The 16,671-nt window shown below is 35.0% G+C and overlaps 1 protein-coding gene across 1 annotated transcript in view; it reads right to left on the bottom strand.

Moving 5' to 3' along the window:
* Nucleotides 1-7,587, bottom strand: part of LOC105084253 (cytochrome P450 2C19) — a 57,126-nt gene extending 49,539 nt beyond the window's left edge. The window contains exon 1 of the mRNA XM_031461416.2: nt 7,445-7,587. Within this exon, the coding sequence (XP_031317276.1) occupies nt 7,445-7,549 (105 nt within the window). The 5' untranslated portion in view covers nt 7,550-7,587. The remainder of the gene's footprint in view (nt 1-7,444) is intronic.
* Nucleotides 7,588-16,671: the final 9,084 nt, after the last annotated feature.

The raw sequence follows: 16,671 nt of genomic DNA, 5'->3' as shown, positions 1-16,671 counted from the left end.
GAGATTTTGGTTTAATTGAACTGGTTGGATTCCAGGTATTGGCAGTTAAAAAAGGGAAGAAAAACAAAACTCAGGTGGTTAAAATGTACAGCCAGGATTAAGAAACACTGAAATAAATGACTTACGAAAAATGCTCAAAATTCTACATTCTTAGATTCATGACTAATTGGGAATTTATGCCTTTTGGGGCAGTCAGTTATTTTATGCCTTGTATATAAAAAAAAAAGTTTACTCTGCAAAGCCCATTATGATGTCTTGTTTTATTTTGGGTTTTGCATACACTAATTACAGCTGTCTCAAGAAAAAATTTTAGCAAAACAAATCAAAACCTCCCAAACACAAGTTTCTCTGAATATACACCCCAATGACTGTTCACAAAATAACTGGCTTCACATTAATGTAAGAGTCCAAAGATAACAGAGCCACAGGTTCTCAAGACAAGAAAAAATAGAGGGTTTCTTCCTCTCTCTCACTGCAGAGATGAAATTTGCTCAGTGTAACTCAGTAAAAAGACTTAATCTCAAAATTTCAATGTAACTGAAAAAGAATTTGGTAAGTACAGCTTGAGATACCATCTTTCCCCATCTTGCAGTCACTTCCATACATAGCTTGCCCTGTTGTTTTCCAGTCTGTCATTGTGAGAAATAATGGACTGAACGATGCAAACCAAGAAGGGAAATTATAGAAGGAACAACAGTTGCAAAGCAGTACTGGAGAGAAGGTGGGGCTCTCATTATATGTACCCACAGCACAGAAGCACCCCAACATGCACAACTAAACCGGAGAGGAACTGCAGGGCTCGAGAGGATCTAAGTATCTCTGGAACGATATAATTACTAGATCAATAATGACAATATGTGCACAAATCTGAATTCTATACAAGTGTCCACATATTTGTTCTAAATGTTAGCACTATTATTTTTAAGCTATTTATTAAGGAAAAATTAACTTCTGTCAAACCCCCAGTTCCAAAACGTTTTAGCCCTCATGTTACTAGGGAGATTGACAATTTACACAGAATTTTCTTGCCCATCATCTCTCTTTTGATTTCATCAATTTGTCTAACGTAAATTATCCCATCTTAGGGATGAAGAAGCAGGTTCTCTGAGATTCAGCACACGAGGCAAAGACACAGACTACAGGTAGTAGAGCTCAGATTGGAACCCATATCCGCGGGTGTTAGATTCTTCCTTTAAAGCAAAAAGAACTGTTCAACGGGCTACACCATCATTTACTGCTAATTGACTTGTGGCCCTTTTACTCATAAAGTGACCAATCACCTCTATCTGTATTATACTCTCTTCTGAGCGGACTTTAGTCAACTGATACATTGCTCAATATTTCATGATTCACCCTTATCAGTGACTTTCAAAATAAATATTAAGATAGTTAATAATTACAGCACCTACTTATCTAAATTAGAAGGTCAGGAAAGTTTAGTTTTGTAACCTTTAGAACTTGAATGCACTCAGGTCTCATGAATACTTTAACCAGGAAAAACTGAAGCACTAACTTGCCGCCTACCTTACACATGCCTCTAACTCTCACTGAACCACACCAGCTTAAAAAAAGCTCAGTCACTCTCTTTTAGCAACCATTTTATTCCTTGACTAAGAGCCGTCCTGCTCTGCACCTCCTCCTTTCTGCTGACGCTTCAGACTGGCTCTTCCTTTTAATGGAATGAAAGAGTCATAGATAATTTAAGGATAGAATGGATCTCTGAGATCAACTCATCTGACGTTTATTTTTTTCAAGTGAACAATGTATGTCTCAATGAGATAAAGTGTGACCAGAGCATCAGTACGATTCCTTATCTTAGGTTTTTCAACTCCCTGTTTAGTGATACCTCACATCAAATAGAATTCCCATTGTGGTCCATGTTATCCAGATGGCATCAACATTAAACCCTCCACAATCACTGAGGAATGCAAATCTTGCATATTTCACTTAATTTAGAATTTATTTTCTTAAGGAAGCTTTAGGTTCACAGCAAAACTTGTCAGAAAGAACAGTTTCAGTATACAACCTTACCATACCACAAAGCCTCCCCGATCAACAACCCTCACCAGCAATGGTGCATTTGTTTCAATCAATGAACAAACACTGACAGCACTATCAATTAAAGTCCATGGTTTATGTAAGTTTTACACTATGTGTCATATATTCTATGGGTTTTGAGAAAACCATTATGATTTATATTCACCAATGTACTATCATACAGAATAGCTGCACTGCCCTACAAATGCTCTGTGATTCACTTATTCATCCTTCCCTCATACCAAATCCCTGGCAACCACTGATCTTTTTACTGTATCTGTAATTTTGCCTTTTCCAGAAAGTCATATAGTTGGAATCGCAGTATGTAGTCTTCAGATCGGTTTCTCTCACTTATTCTCATAAAGTTCTTCCATGTGTTTTCATGGTTAGATAGCTTATTTTTTTTCTAACAATGAAATAATATTCAATTGTATGGATGCACTAAAGTTTGTTAATCCATTCACCTATTGAAGGGCATCTTGGCTGTTTCCAAGTATTGGCAATTATGAATAAAGCAACTATAAACATCCAAGTGCAGGTTTTTATATAGGCATAAATTATCAACTCTTTGGGTAAATACCACAGACTGTTTTATATGGGAAACATATGTTCAGTTTTGCAAAAAACAGCTGTCTTCCAAAGTGGTGATACCATTTTGTAATCCCACCAACAATGACCAATGGTCCTTGCTGCCTCCACGTCCTTGCCAATGTTCTGTTTTGTCAATGATTTGGATTTTAGCCATCCTATATGTCTGTGGTGGTATCCCATTGTTATTTTTGTTTGCAAGTCCCTAATAATATATGATGTTGAGTATCTTCATATGCTTATTTTCCATTTATATATCTACTTTGGTGAGGTGTCCATTCAGATATTTTGCCCATTTTTAAATTGGGTTGTTATATTTCTGATTGTTGAGTTTTAAGTTTTCTTAGAACATTTTGGATAGAAGTCCTGCATCAGATGTCTTTTGCAAATGTTTTTTTCCCAGTCAATAGCTTCTCCTCTCATTCCCTTGACAGTGTCTTTCACAGAGCAGAAGTTGTTACTTTAATGAAATCTAAATTAACAAGTTTTTCGTGGATTGTACCTTTAGTGATATACATAAAAATCTATGTCAAAACCAAGGTCATCTAGTATTTTCTTACACATTATTTTCTAGGAGTTTTACAGTTTTGCATTTTACATTTATATTTATGATTCTAAATTTGAGTTAACATTTGTGAAGGGTATAAAATCACGTGTGTGTATCTTTGTGTGTGTTTAAGAGAGAGGATATTTAGAATTTACAGGAGCATTTATTGAAAAGACTATCCTTTTCTGCTGAACTGCTTTCCTCCTTGTCAAAGATGAGTTGACTATATTGACTATATTTGTATCTACCTATTTCTGGACTCTCTTCTTTCCACTGAATTATTAGTCTATGCTTTCATCAATACCATACTATCTTGATCACTGTAGATTTAGAGCAAGTCTTGAAGTAAGATAGTGTCAGTGCTCTGACTCTGTTCTTCTTCAATACTGTGTTGACTATTCTGGGTCTCTAACTTGTCCATATATACCTTATAAAACACTGTTGACATCTAAAAAAAAATGTTGAGATTTTGATTAGGATCACATAGAACCTACAGATTAAACTGGGTAGAACTGAAAACTAAACAATATTGAGACCTCTTATTGATGGATGTGGACTATATTCCCAATTACTTAGATCCTCTTTGGTTTCCTTCATCAGCATTTTATAGTTTTCTTCAAATAGAACTTGGGCAGATTTTGCAAGATACATATCTAAGTATTTCTTTTTTTATTGTATATAATATTGTGTTTAATTGTCAAATTCCAATTGTTCACTGATAGGATATAAGAAAGAAATTGATGGTTGTACGTTATCATTGTATACTTCAACCACAGTAAAATTCCTTATTAGTTCCAGGAGGCTCTAAAATCTTTGCAATTTTCTACATACACTATCACATTGTCTGAAACAAAAAGAGTTTTATTTCTTCCTTTTAAATCAATATACATCTTAATTCCTTTTTTTGCCTTAATTCTTTAGCTAGGAATTCCACTATAAGGTCAGAAAGAAATGATGAGAGGGGACATCTTGCCTTACACCTGATCATAGCAGGAAAATTTCTAGTTTCTCAATATTAAAAGTGATGTTAGGTGTATGTTTTTTGTAATGTTCTTTCTCAAGTTGAAGAAGTTGTCCCTCCATTCATAGTTTGCTAAGAGTTTTTATCAGGAATGAGTTTTGGGTTTTGTCTGATGATTTTTATACATATATAAGTACACAGTTTTCTCATTTCTCTTCTTTAATATGTTGATGGGACAGGGTACATTATTTAATTTTCAAATATTGAAACAGTCTTGCATACCTGAAATAAATCTTACTGGGACATTATTGGATTTGATTTGTTGAAATTTTGCTGAGGATTTTTGAATCTAAGTTCATGAGAAATATTGGTCTGTGCGTTTCCTCTTTTGTAATCTCATTGTTTGCTTTAGAAATTTGGGTAATGCTAGCCTCACAAACTGATTCAGGAAGATGCTTTTTTAAGTTCTTTGTATGTGCAGGATTTTTACCTCCAATGATTTCCCCAGATTTGGAAAGTTTTCTGTTATTATTACTTGGAATAAGCTCTCTAGTCTTTTCTCTTTCTCTCTTCCCTTTCTAGGACTCTTGTATTGCATATATTGGTTCACTTAGTGGTGTTCCATGTGTCCCTTACACTTCTTTTCTTTTTTCCTTCTTCTTCCTTTTTCCTCCCCTGACTGAATAATTTCCAATGACCTACCTTTTAGTTCACTGATCCTTTCTTCTTGATCTACTCTGTTGTTGAACACTCTAAAGACTTCTCAGTTCAATTATTGTATTCTTCAGCTCTATTTGTTTGGGGCTTTTAAATTTTCTTTTGTTGAACTTCTTGCATCCTTTTTTATTGTTCACCTAAACCCAGTGATAATTGTTATAACTGTTACTTTGACTTATCTTTCAGTTAAATCATATATATCCTGTTTCTTCATTTTTCCTTGACACTCTGCATTACTATTGGTATATTAGACAGTCACTTCTCACAGTCTTCACTGACTATTCTCATGCAGGAGACTAGCCCACCAAACAGCTCAGCCTAAGAGTTTGAAGGCTTTTCAAACTTGGGTGCTAGTCTAGCCTGCTTTTCTTGTTCTAGCAATCTGTAGGTGTCTAGAATATGCTGATTCCTCTCAGTGCTCCAAGACAAGTAACATAGAACCCAGTTCCTCATGCAACTCCCCCTCAAAAGTTGTAAACGTTTGGAATGCCAGAGGTACATGCCAACTCCTTTGCTCCTGAGGCAGAATCTAGGAGCTGGGGGCTCCTGCTCAATATATGGCACTTTGCTGGAGTTGGTAGTTAGGTCGAAAATGTGTCCCTGCTTTTCTTTCTGGCTTTGATATAGCTGGATTCACATTCACAAAGAGTACGTTAGGCTTTCAACTAGTTTCTGGATTTTTTTAATAAGGAAATTTATTCACATGTTGCTCTGAATCAGTGTGTTCAGTGGAGGAGAGTTCAGAGCTTACTATCGTGCCATGTGACTGATGTTACTCCTTCCTGTAAGTCTGTGTACTTAAGGAATTGTCCCATTTCAGTTATCAAGTTGGTGAACATAGAGTTGTTCCTAATATTCCTTTATTATCACTGTAAGGTCCATGTCATCAAAGAGATGCCCCCTCTTTTAATTACAACTTGTGTAACTTGTGTCTTCTTGCTTGGGGGGGTAGGTAGCCTGACTATGGGTTTATCAATTCTATAATTTTTTTTCTATATTTTCAAAGAAACTGATTCACTGGGTTTTTTTTCCTAGTGATTTCCTGCATACAATTTCAATGCTTTCTGTTCTGATTTTCATTTGTACATTCTATGGTTTACTTTGAATTTACTTTCTCACCATGGCTGATCTCAGTATTTCCCTACAGGGTGAAGGTGCTCCTGAAAACAATTTCTCTCACTTTCAAATCCAAACCTCACATAACTCTAGGCACACAGCCAAGGGAGCTTTTCTGCTCTTGTTCCCTTTGGCCTTCTCTGTGCATATCACTATGAGGACTAGCATGATCTCTTTGCATTTTTTTCATCCTTTCTTACCTACAACAAGTGCAAAAGAATGAAAGTGTGAGAACTGGCTCACCCAAATTGTAATTTTTTATTTACAACATGAGAAATGGCTTGCATTGGCATACACTACTCATCTTATTTTATTTTGTAAGTAGTACCTAGTACTGCGTACATAGTACTACTCAATATTATAAAAGTACTAGCATATATGGTGGCTGATACAGATGTTATTGAGTATAAAGAACAGCAGATGAATTTTTGCAATGAAACTACACAGTGAAGAGAGGAGAGATCAGAGAAAGCATTCTTGGGGAAGACTGATGGGAAACAGGTGAATGATGCCCCAGATGAGAGGTATTTGAAGGCAACAGTACTGAAGAAGCCATATGAGCTACCTTTCCTCACACAGGAATGAGGTAGAGCTGGTAAGGAGGTGGTACAGAAATTAACCTATTGGCAACTGGGGTGGTGACAATGTCCTTTGGGTCAACCACAGATTTCAAGGTAAATGCTTATAAAATTGTGGTCAGGAATAAAAACAGCACCATGTGGGCCAGGCCCTCTCCTGCACAAATCCATTTCCCTGAAATAACAAACACAGATAATACATAGTCCTTGAACACTGTGTTTCTGGCTGTCAGAAAAAGGCTATGCAGTAACTATTTGATGGATGGTTGAATGGTAGGCAGGATCATTGAATAGACACATGGACTAAGGGTGAACACACATGCTATGCACCTGACATCTTATCTAAACAGGTATGCTTCTTTCAACTACTATTTATTGAATATCAGCACTATGCCAAGTACTTCACTCATATTCTTACATTATAACTGCAATTTCATAATTTCAAGTTTTCATCAATCTTCTTCTAGGAACACACATACATTCACTGAATTATGTTCCTGGTCTGATGGTCCCAACATCTTTCTTTCCATTCCTTACAGCCTCTGTTCTCTAATCTAAGTATATCTAATCCTCATCAATCTCCAACACACCCTGAAGTTTCAAGTTTTATAACACATGGTTCCTTTTGGCTAAGATGCACTTCTCTTATAGTTTTAGTATCTAGCTCAAATTTTATTTCTGAATTTGGAAGAACTGGGTCACTTCTCCAAGGTCTAGTGAGGTAGTCCAATAATCAGAATGTATCATGAGGAGAGAAAGCATGTGTGTACTGGGATTGCTGCTCATCATCACAAAGAAAGAGCATTTGTACCAGCCCCAGAGTGGGAACTACATAGCTCCAACTGATCCCCCCGAAATAGCTTGTCTTCTGGAGTAATAAAAAAAGTAACTTTTTATTACCTGCTGAGAAAGGCATGAAGTAGTCGGTCTTCTTAAAGTTGCCATTCTCATCCAGGAAGTGGCCAGGATCAGACACTTCTGGGTTGGGGAATTCTTTTCCATCATGCAGCACAGAAATCAATGATATTACTTACATTTGTGCCCTAGAAAGATAAAAATATGCTAAATTATGAAGAAGTCATGTAGCTAGAAGAAATGTTGGAAGTCATTTAGTCCAATCTTATGATCTGATCTATAGATGAGGAATCCTAGGTCCAAAGAAGGACAAGGCCATTTTGAGTCTGACAGAATAATTAATACACAAAGGTAAGTTTAAGACTAGAGGCAAGATGTTGCTAACGTGGACGTCAGTAGCATCTGAAGTAGTGAGTACATGGGTCCTAGGGTGCCAGACCTTGTGAATTCATTCTGCTTATCACATTTGGACACTGGTGTACATTTCCACCATCTGTTTTATTTTATCACTTCAATTTCATTCATCTTATACATAGTTTATGGTTTAAAATAGAAGTCACTATTAGACCTTGAAATATCTGGAGTTATCTGCTCATAGTGCTATTCTAAATAGACATTTGATCTAATGAAAAATAACGTCTTCTGTGATAATAACAATAAATACAGTAACAAATATTAGTGTTTATCATTTCCATTAAGTTTGTCTGAATTTAAAAATACGAAGTAAATTCATTACAAATTAATGCTCAATTTGAAACACAGAAAGGATGATGAAACTAGACCAATCATTTTACAGTAATTCAGCTTAGGATCATTAGTTTAAGCAAGTTTTATCTAATAATGCTTAAAATGTTGGGTGAATGATTGAGAAGAACTATACTGAAGTACCATGCAATTGATTTTTATTAATTAAATGTTTCCAAAAAAGCACTTCCACCATGGGGAATTCTGGCAGACTACTTTATCATGTGAACAACACTGAATAACCAATAATGGGATAAGTGACCTTATGTGCTCCCTGCCTCCTCAGTGAATTTCAGTGGGACACACAAAGCACCCATGAGGTTCTCTTGCCAAATCACAACTGGAATCTCTCTCTAGAAAACAATCACACAAAACTAGCGTAAGGAATATTTTACATGACTGCTAAACTGAACTCTTCACAGTTAAATGTACCAAAATAAAACAAACAGAGCAAAAAGAACTGATAACAGTAGACTATAGGGAAAAGATAACCAAATTATATGCTTGTTTTTGGGGTGGACATTGATTTGCAAAGAAACGCTATCAAGGTTATTCCAGGAAAATTGGGAAATTTTAAATATAGACCGTATGTTAGATAATATTACTGTATCAATGTTACTCCTGAATATAAATGCTATTTAATGCTCTGTATACAAAAATCATTGTTATTGAGATAAACATACTGAACTAGGGAAGTGTTGATGGATAGATAGATAAATGGATACTAATGGAAGAAGTTTTCACATACTGAGTTATGGGGAAGTCAATCTGGCTTATACATAATTTAACTTAATTTTATGTTAACTAAAACAGCCTGTTTGTATCTTATGATCTGTTTAATCATTAAAAAAAAAAAGGTGCACTCAGGGAAATATACACAAAATGTTATGATAACTCACAGAGAAAAAAATGTGACAATGAGTGTGTATATGTCCATGAATGACTGAAAAATTGTGCTGAACACTGGAATTTGACACAACATTGTAAAATGATTATAAATCAATAAAAAATGTTAAAAAAAATAAAAAAAATAAAAATAAAAAATAAAGGTGCACTGAACTAACCGGAAATAAAAAATGTTCATGTTAAAAAATAATTAAATGCCTTCCTCCCAAGGATGCCAGTGCTTGAGGTCCTTCAACAGTAAGACTCCCTTTGCAGATGCCAAGGCCATACGGACTTGCTGTGTACATGCTGATGTGTTTTTCCTGGAACTCTGAAGGAATGAATCCCTGACTTGTTTGATGTTCTTTGTTCTGAAAAGATATGAAACTGTGCAGAAAACCATGCTTCTCCAGAGCAGTTCCTCAGAGTTATCTGAGAGGCTGTCTCCTGGGCTACATTCTTCAGTTTGGATCAAATAAAACTATTTTATATTTCTTTTATAAATTGCTGATCAATTTTTCCATCAACATTGCAAAAGTGGACATGTAAACAAATTTATATATTACTTACATTTGCATACGTCTTTAGTGTTTTTAAGTTTAAAAAAAATTTAATGCCAACATGGGGAAAACCTCCATACCCTGCTTATCATATAAAAGGTCTGTAACTCTTTTTTTTCAAATTATTCCGTTGTACACTTTTACACAAGTAATATATGAAGATCTTTCATTAAGATACAAAAAAAAGGTACAAAAGCCAATATACTTCCATCAAATGTTACTCCAATAACTGGATGTTGATAACGAAATAAAGGAAGTATAATCATTACTTCCCATCATAAGTAAAAATTGTCTGAATGGATAAACGATCTAAATGTAAACACTAAGATTTTAGAAATAAACAAGAGTAAATCTTTGGGACTATGTGCTGGGAAATGTTCTTCAGATAAACAAAAACAAAAGTTTTAAAACCCACAAATCAATCTCACAGCATTGCAAAGGGTTTCATTAGACAGCCTTAGATATTGACAAGTAACAACCCATGTGCAAATACAGCCTACCACCTTTTTTTGTATTAAAAAATGAGCTAAGAATTTTTAATTGAAAAAATCGAGGAAGAATAACATTTTGTGACACATGAAAATCATATGAAATTTAAATTTCAGCTTCCATAAAGATTGGGATATATCTATTCTCATTTGTTTAAATATGTCCTATGACTGTTTCCATGCTACAAAAGCAGAAGTGAACACTGGAATCAGACACTTCAAGGCTTCAAAGTCTGATATATTTACACTCTGGCCCATTACAGAAAAAGTTTACCAACTTCTGTTTTAGACCATTATCTCCACCTAGCTCAGTGGCTTCTGTCCTTAGATAAAAGAAAGCAATTATCTGATTGGTAAAAACGTAGAATCAGCCACCCAAAATTAGTATTTCTACACTGGGATGCCCGTGCAAAAGGGAATTTAATATAACTATTAAAATTAGAAAATAATATAACTAAAATTTGTATTTTGCTGAGGAAAGTAAATAACGAGATTGGTAAGGTTGTAAGAACTAATGCCAATCTTTGGAGAAGACAGAACTGATGACTTTACTAAGAGGTTATAGGACTTGTCTCAGTGATTACCAATTTCGTACAAGAGTTAGGACTTCAAGTCCACTATTTTTTTGCAAAAGGACAAAATTAGAAAAAGACTTTTCTTTTAAAAATAGTGGGGCCTAAGGTAATAATTAATCAAACCTGTTTCTCCTCTTATTTCTAAGTAAATGGGAAACAATACACTAGGAATCAGAATGGGATTGTTCATCTCTCACATCCACTGTATCAGGAATATTGATCATTATATTGTCATATATACATTCTCAAATATACATGTTTTAAAAAGTTTTTTTCTTATTGAGTCATTTGGCGAAAAAATAGTGGACTTGAAGTCTGAACCTCCGTACGAAATCAGTAACCATTGAGACAAGACCCATAACCTCTGAGTTATGATCATCAATTCTGTCTTCTCCAAAGATTCGCATTAGTATTTGAAACTACCAATATCATTAGTTACTTTCCTCAACAAAAACAAATTTTGATTATATTATTTTCTAATTTTAATAGTAATATGTCTTAGCTTCAAGTGGATGACAGTAGCTTGCAGCACACCAACTAGAGAGTCAGGCTGAATCTATACAGATATTGTGTGTTAGAAAGCATTAGAAATCTGCTAAAACAAAAATTTTTCTCAAAGTGCATAGTTGGGAGAGACTCAGAGAGGTAAGCTAACAACTAACGTTAATTTTAGTCTGTGTCAAATGTCCAAATTTTATTCAAAACAGGAGGTATTACATCATTCTGACTGCTTAGTAGGAGATGGACGAACTCTTTCTGGAAGAAGAAAAACATCACCTGAAACTCATCATTTTTTCATTTATAATAATTGATATTTAACCAAAAGTAATTAGTCATTTCAAAGATACAATTAAGAGGCCACAAGTAAGAGAGAGGAAGACAATAAAAATACACCACATGATGGAACATTTCTCCCTAATTTTATGATGCTAGCATTACCTTGATAACAGAAGTATGACAAGGAAATTCTGAGGAAGAAAAATTACAAACCAAAAATCTACAATGATATAAACAGAGAAGTCCTGAACAAATGCAGCAAATAAAATCCAGCTGTGTGCATAGACTTATAATATGTATTTTAGTGAGAAAAGTGAGGCCAGTATATATAACCATAACAGAAGATGCAGATATGAATATGAAAAACCTATACATGTTTATGACCAAAAAAAAAATCATTAAAAATGAGTGGGTAAACTTCCCTAATCTGATTTTTAAAAGTATCTTTAAAAAAGTACATACAACATTATTCTCAATAGCGAGATGTTAATCTCCACTCTCCTACAGATCAGAAATGAAACAAGGATGAAATAAAGATATTAACACAGATAGCAGGACAATGTATATAGAAATTGCAATTAACATAAAGACAAAATTTCAGCAATTATTTTAAATTTGGCCAAGTTGCTACATATAAAGTCATCAAATGATAAAAATTATATTTCCATACTCTAGATAAAAGAATGGAAAAGGCATTTAAAAATACTTATAACAACAAGCACCTATGTAAAACTAAATGAAAGATTTTCAAGCCAAATCACCAAAAAAATAGAACATGACAAAAGTCCTTCAAAATGTGGGCTTTACCACATTCACTAATTGAAAGAGTCAACGTGCCATTTAGTTAAGTCTTTTCAAACAGATCTAATGTCACTCTGATAAAAATCCCAGTAGAGTGTTTTGGAAAAATGGCAAGTTGATATTAACATTTGTTTGGAAACGTAAATAGCTATTAGCCAAACAATATTAAAGAAGCAGAAGAAATCTAAAGGACTTACACTGCCAGTTCTCAAACCTGCTATAAAGCTTTATAGACCAAACTGGAAACAAAGTACAGCTCATCTAGGCACCACATCCAAGACTTTTTTTTTTTTTTCATTTCTCCATCTCATGTTCCCAGAGGACTGCACCCATACTGTGAAAAGGGGAACTTCAAGTCCACTGAGGTCAGTATAAGAGAAACTAATCTTACCTTGGGGATGAGGTAGGTTTTTTTTTTTTTTTTTTGAAATTAACATCTCAGGTCACCACATGGGGCAGGTTGGTGGGGACGAGGTCAGTGTATCTCTGGATCTCGTGCACAGCAGCATCCGTGTAGGGCATGTGGCTCCTGTCCTGCATGCAGGGGCTCCGGTGTCTGCCAATCACATGGTCAATCTCTTCCTGGACCTTAGCAGACAAGCAGTAAGTCAGATTGATTTTGTATCTCTATTTATGACAATGTCAGAGCTAAAAAGCAAGAAAAATATCAAAATTTACAGATGTAATCTGACCTATTTTAACCATGCCCACAGCAATATACATTATTTTTTAAATTGGACTTAATTTACTTACCCGGTGCAAGACACTAGAGGATCATAAAACCTACTTATGTTGCTTAAGGATTTGCTGTGTTCTTAACATCTAACTGTAGGATATTTCCAAGAATTGGGAGAGAAGTGAGTCCAGATGGGCGCTTCCCTTTCTGAGATCTCTGTTTCCAGAGTGAAAGGAGAAGCAAACAGGAGAAAAAAAAGCACCAGGACCACAACTGAATCCATGAATGCTTTCTCTTCTTACTATGACCCGTGAGCCTGAAATCTAAAGCTGTTATTACAGTCCCTGCTAATTCAACTTGTGCCTCTCTGAGGTACAAAGAGACCAATCAGTTACATCACTTTGTATACTATTCTGTGTGGACTTTGCCCCAGTGATAAAAATAAACTCTTTTAGTCTTGTTTTCTCTGTGTCCAATGACAAATCTGGAGGCTCTGGTTTAATTATAACAGGTTGGGGTCCAGGTATCGATAATTTTTCTAAAAAGTTGTTCCACTGTGCAGCCAAGATTGAGAATCACTGAAATAAATAATTTGATGACAAAAAAGGCTCATAACTCTATATTCAAATCAGTGACCAGTTGGGAATGAATCACTTTGAGGACAATCATTATATTCTATACTTTTTTTATTTAAAAAAAAGTTTATTTCAGTGCTACATCTAATACTAGAATGCTTTGACCTTGAAAAAAGAGGAATTTTAAAGTATTTTAATGTACTGTACTAATATTATAATTACCTATACATAAAATAGTTAATGATAACATGTTTAAGATGGGTTAAAAATCAAAATGGAGTAACTACGGTTCAGGGATCCAAATGAAGCCAGGTGGTCATTGTGAATGTAGTTTCAGAAATGTTCCCACATCACTGAGTAGTTGGATTCTGAACAGTGTACAACTCAAGGATTCCACCTGCTGTTCTGAAAACAACATATGCTATTAGCTGCTAGCTGTGATCTTGTACTTTCAAGGTTCCCCCTACCCTTACCAACTATGCAATCATTTGAACGCCAATCAATATTACTGAATAAGAACTTTAGGTCTTGCCATCTGCAATCCTTTTTTTTTTTTTTGCTTAAAACAACACTAATTTATTATCTTACGGTTCTGGAGGTCAGAAATGTTAAGGGGTCAACAGGGTTGTGTTTCTCCTGGAGGCACCAGGGGATAATCCATTTCCTTGTCATGTCCAATTTCTAGAGGCCATCTGCATTCCTTAGCTCATGACCACTTCCTCCATCTTCAAGGACAGGAGCAGAGCATCTTCAAATATCTATGATCCACTTGACTTCCTCTTATAAGGACTCTTGTGATTACACTGGGCCTACCAGATAATCCAGGAATGATTTATTACTGTCAAGATCCTTAATTTTTAATTTTTTTTTATTTTTATAAAATTTTAAAGGTTATTTTCCATTTACAGTTATTAAAAAAAATCCACTCCTAATTCCTGAGAAAAATTTATGTACCTGTGTGAGTTCTGCCTTTATAAACCTCATTTTTTTAGTCTGGAAGAACACAAACATTGCTTCTTGCATATGTGTCTCCTTGGGCTGCAGCCCTAACTCCAAATAATTACCTCTTTGATTTCAACCAAGTCTCCATTCTTGGAATTCTTGGTTAACACTAACATAATTCAAACATCTTGAATAACTGAAGACATATAAAGTGGTTATCTAAATAAATTTACATGGCTTTTACCTTGAAATCTCTTCTCTCCTCTCACCAATATAAACATTGGAAAGTAGAGATTATAATTTTGTATTTTTCAAATGGGTGAAAGGGAGATTCTAGGTGAACAGGAGAACATGGCTCATAAACAAAAACACTAGGATTTAAACTGAGATCTTCTGATGCCCAGTGTGATGCACTCACTTATACCACAGCTGCCTCAAGAACAATTTTAGCAAAACAAAACCAACCCTCTGAAAATGTTACTCTGGATATACACCTGACTGTTCACAAAATAACAGGCTTCATATTAAATGGATGTCCCTGGACTCCAAGGGAAAAAGGGTTATAGATTCTTAAGAGAAGAAATGAAAAATGGGGATTCTCCCCTCTTCAACACCAAAAGAGTAAAACTTGTTCAGGTAACTAAGGGAAGAGCTGATCTCAAGAATTTAGTGGGGAAGGCTTGAGTAACTATGGCTCAAGCCTCCTGTTTGCCTCCAGACACAACTGCTTCTGTTGCCTTTTGGAGTTTGTCAGAAATAATAGAATGAAACATGCACAGTGTTAACCAAAATTTTAGTAAATGCAGACCTGATTGATTTAAAAGGTATTCATTGAGAGTTTGTTAGGAAAGAAGCCCAAGAGACACAGATTCAAGCACCTGAATCGTGTTCCTCTGGACTACAAAATGTTGAAGACTTATAAAAGCAAAATCTGCAAAATCACATAAACTGTCAAGAATTATAATTGGATCAGGCAAGTGTTTCTGTTATGTAAGAATTGGCTGGGGTCCAAAACGGTTGCTTAAGGTCACCTGGCAGGTGTTCTGAATATGGCTGGTGGTGTCCTTGGGTCTGGTACAAGTCAAAGAAAGTCCAAGTTCTTAGTGGTACAGAGATGAGCCTAAGACTAGATCCTCAGTGACTGCCCAACTCCATTTCTGTAAGCCTGAACTGTCATTAGCCCATGCTAATTTCAATGTGTTATCAACAGCAAGGAAGGGAGATTGTTACACAGAACAACAGGTATGGATTCAGTGGAGCATGGGAGTCAGAGACATCATTAAACAAACACAGAGAACAGAACTACCACAACAAGCAGACCTGAACAGGAGATAATATTTAGTGGTCATGAGGATCTAAATTATCACTGAAATGATATACATCACAAAGACAGTGCTTTACAAAGCATGATTTGTTCCACAAAGATATCATCCCATTTGTTCTAAATTGATTAGTGAAGCTATTTCTAAGCTCTTTATATGGAAAAAACAAGTTATTCTCAAAATCTAATTACAAAATGTTTTATTCCTCATGCAACAGAGAATTTTCACACCTATGATATCTTTTTTTTTTTTTTGATTCTCTCAATTACCTTTGCATAAAGTAAAATTATTACCATTTTAAATTTGAGAAAACTGGGCCTTGGAGATTCAGTACTTGTACCAAGAACACAGTATCTGCAGGCGGTTGAGATAAAGTGGGACTCATGCCTCCTGAACCATGGGTGCTTCCTTCCAAGCAAAATTCAGTTCACCAGGATCACCACATTTTACTGAATGTATACTGACTTAATATTTTTGATATTCATTGTTATCAATGACTTTCCAAATATATTGATTTAGTTAACAATCACTGCACCAGTTAATTAAAATTGAGGTCACAAAAGTTTAGTTATGTAACCTACAAACTTGAATTAGTCCAAGACTAAACTTGAGTTAGTGTAACCTTTATTTAGGGCAAAGAGAAGCAATAATTTGCTATCTAACATAGCTCTAAACTCTAAAAGAAGCCACCCACTTATTTTGGATGAAATAAATGCCATCACTTTCCTTAGAACAACCCTTTTATTCCTTGAGAAATGAGTATCCTTACTCTGCTCCATGTTCCTCCTGTTGAAGATTATTTCTTTTTATAGATGAAAGAGTCAAAGACAATTAAAAATTGGAGGAATCCCTGAGATCAGTTAGTCCAATCTATCCTTTTCTAATTAGTAATTAGTGACAGATAAAATTTCCCCACTGCATTAGCAC

The sequence above is a fragment of the Camelus dromedarius genome, chromosome 8, assembly GCF_036321535.1.
Source record: "Camelus dromedarius isolate mCamDro1 chromosome 8, mCamDro1.pat, whole genome shotgun sequence".
In the NCBI taxonomy this organism is placed as follows: Eukaryota; Metazoa; Chordata; class Mammalia; order Artiodactyla; family Camelidae; genus Camelus; species Camelus dromedarius.
Note: the sequence above shows the minus strand (reverse complement) of the source record. Positions and strands in the feature narration are given on the sequence as shown.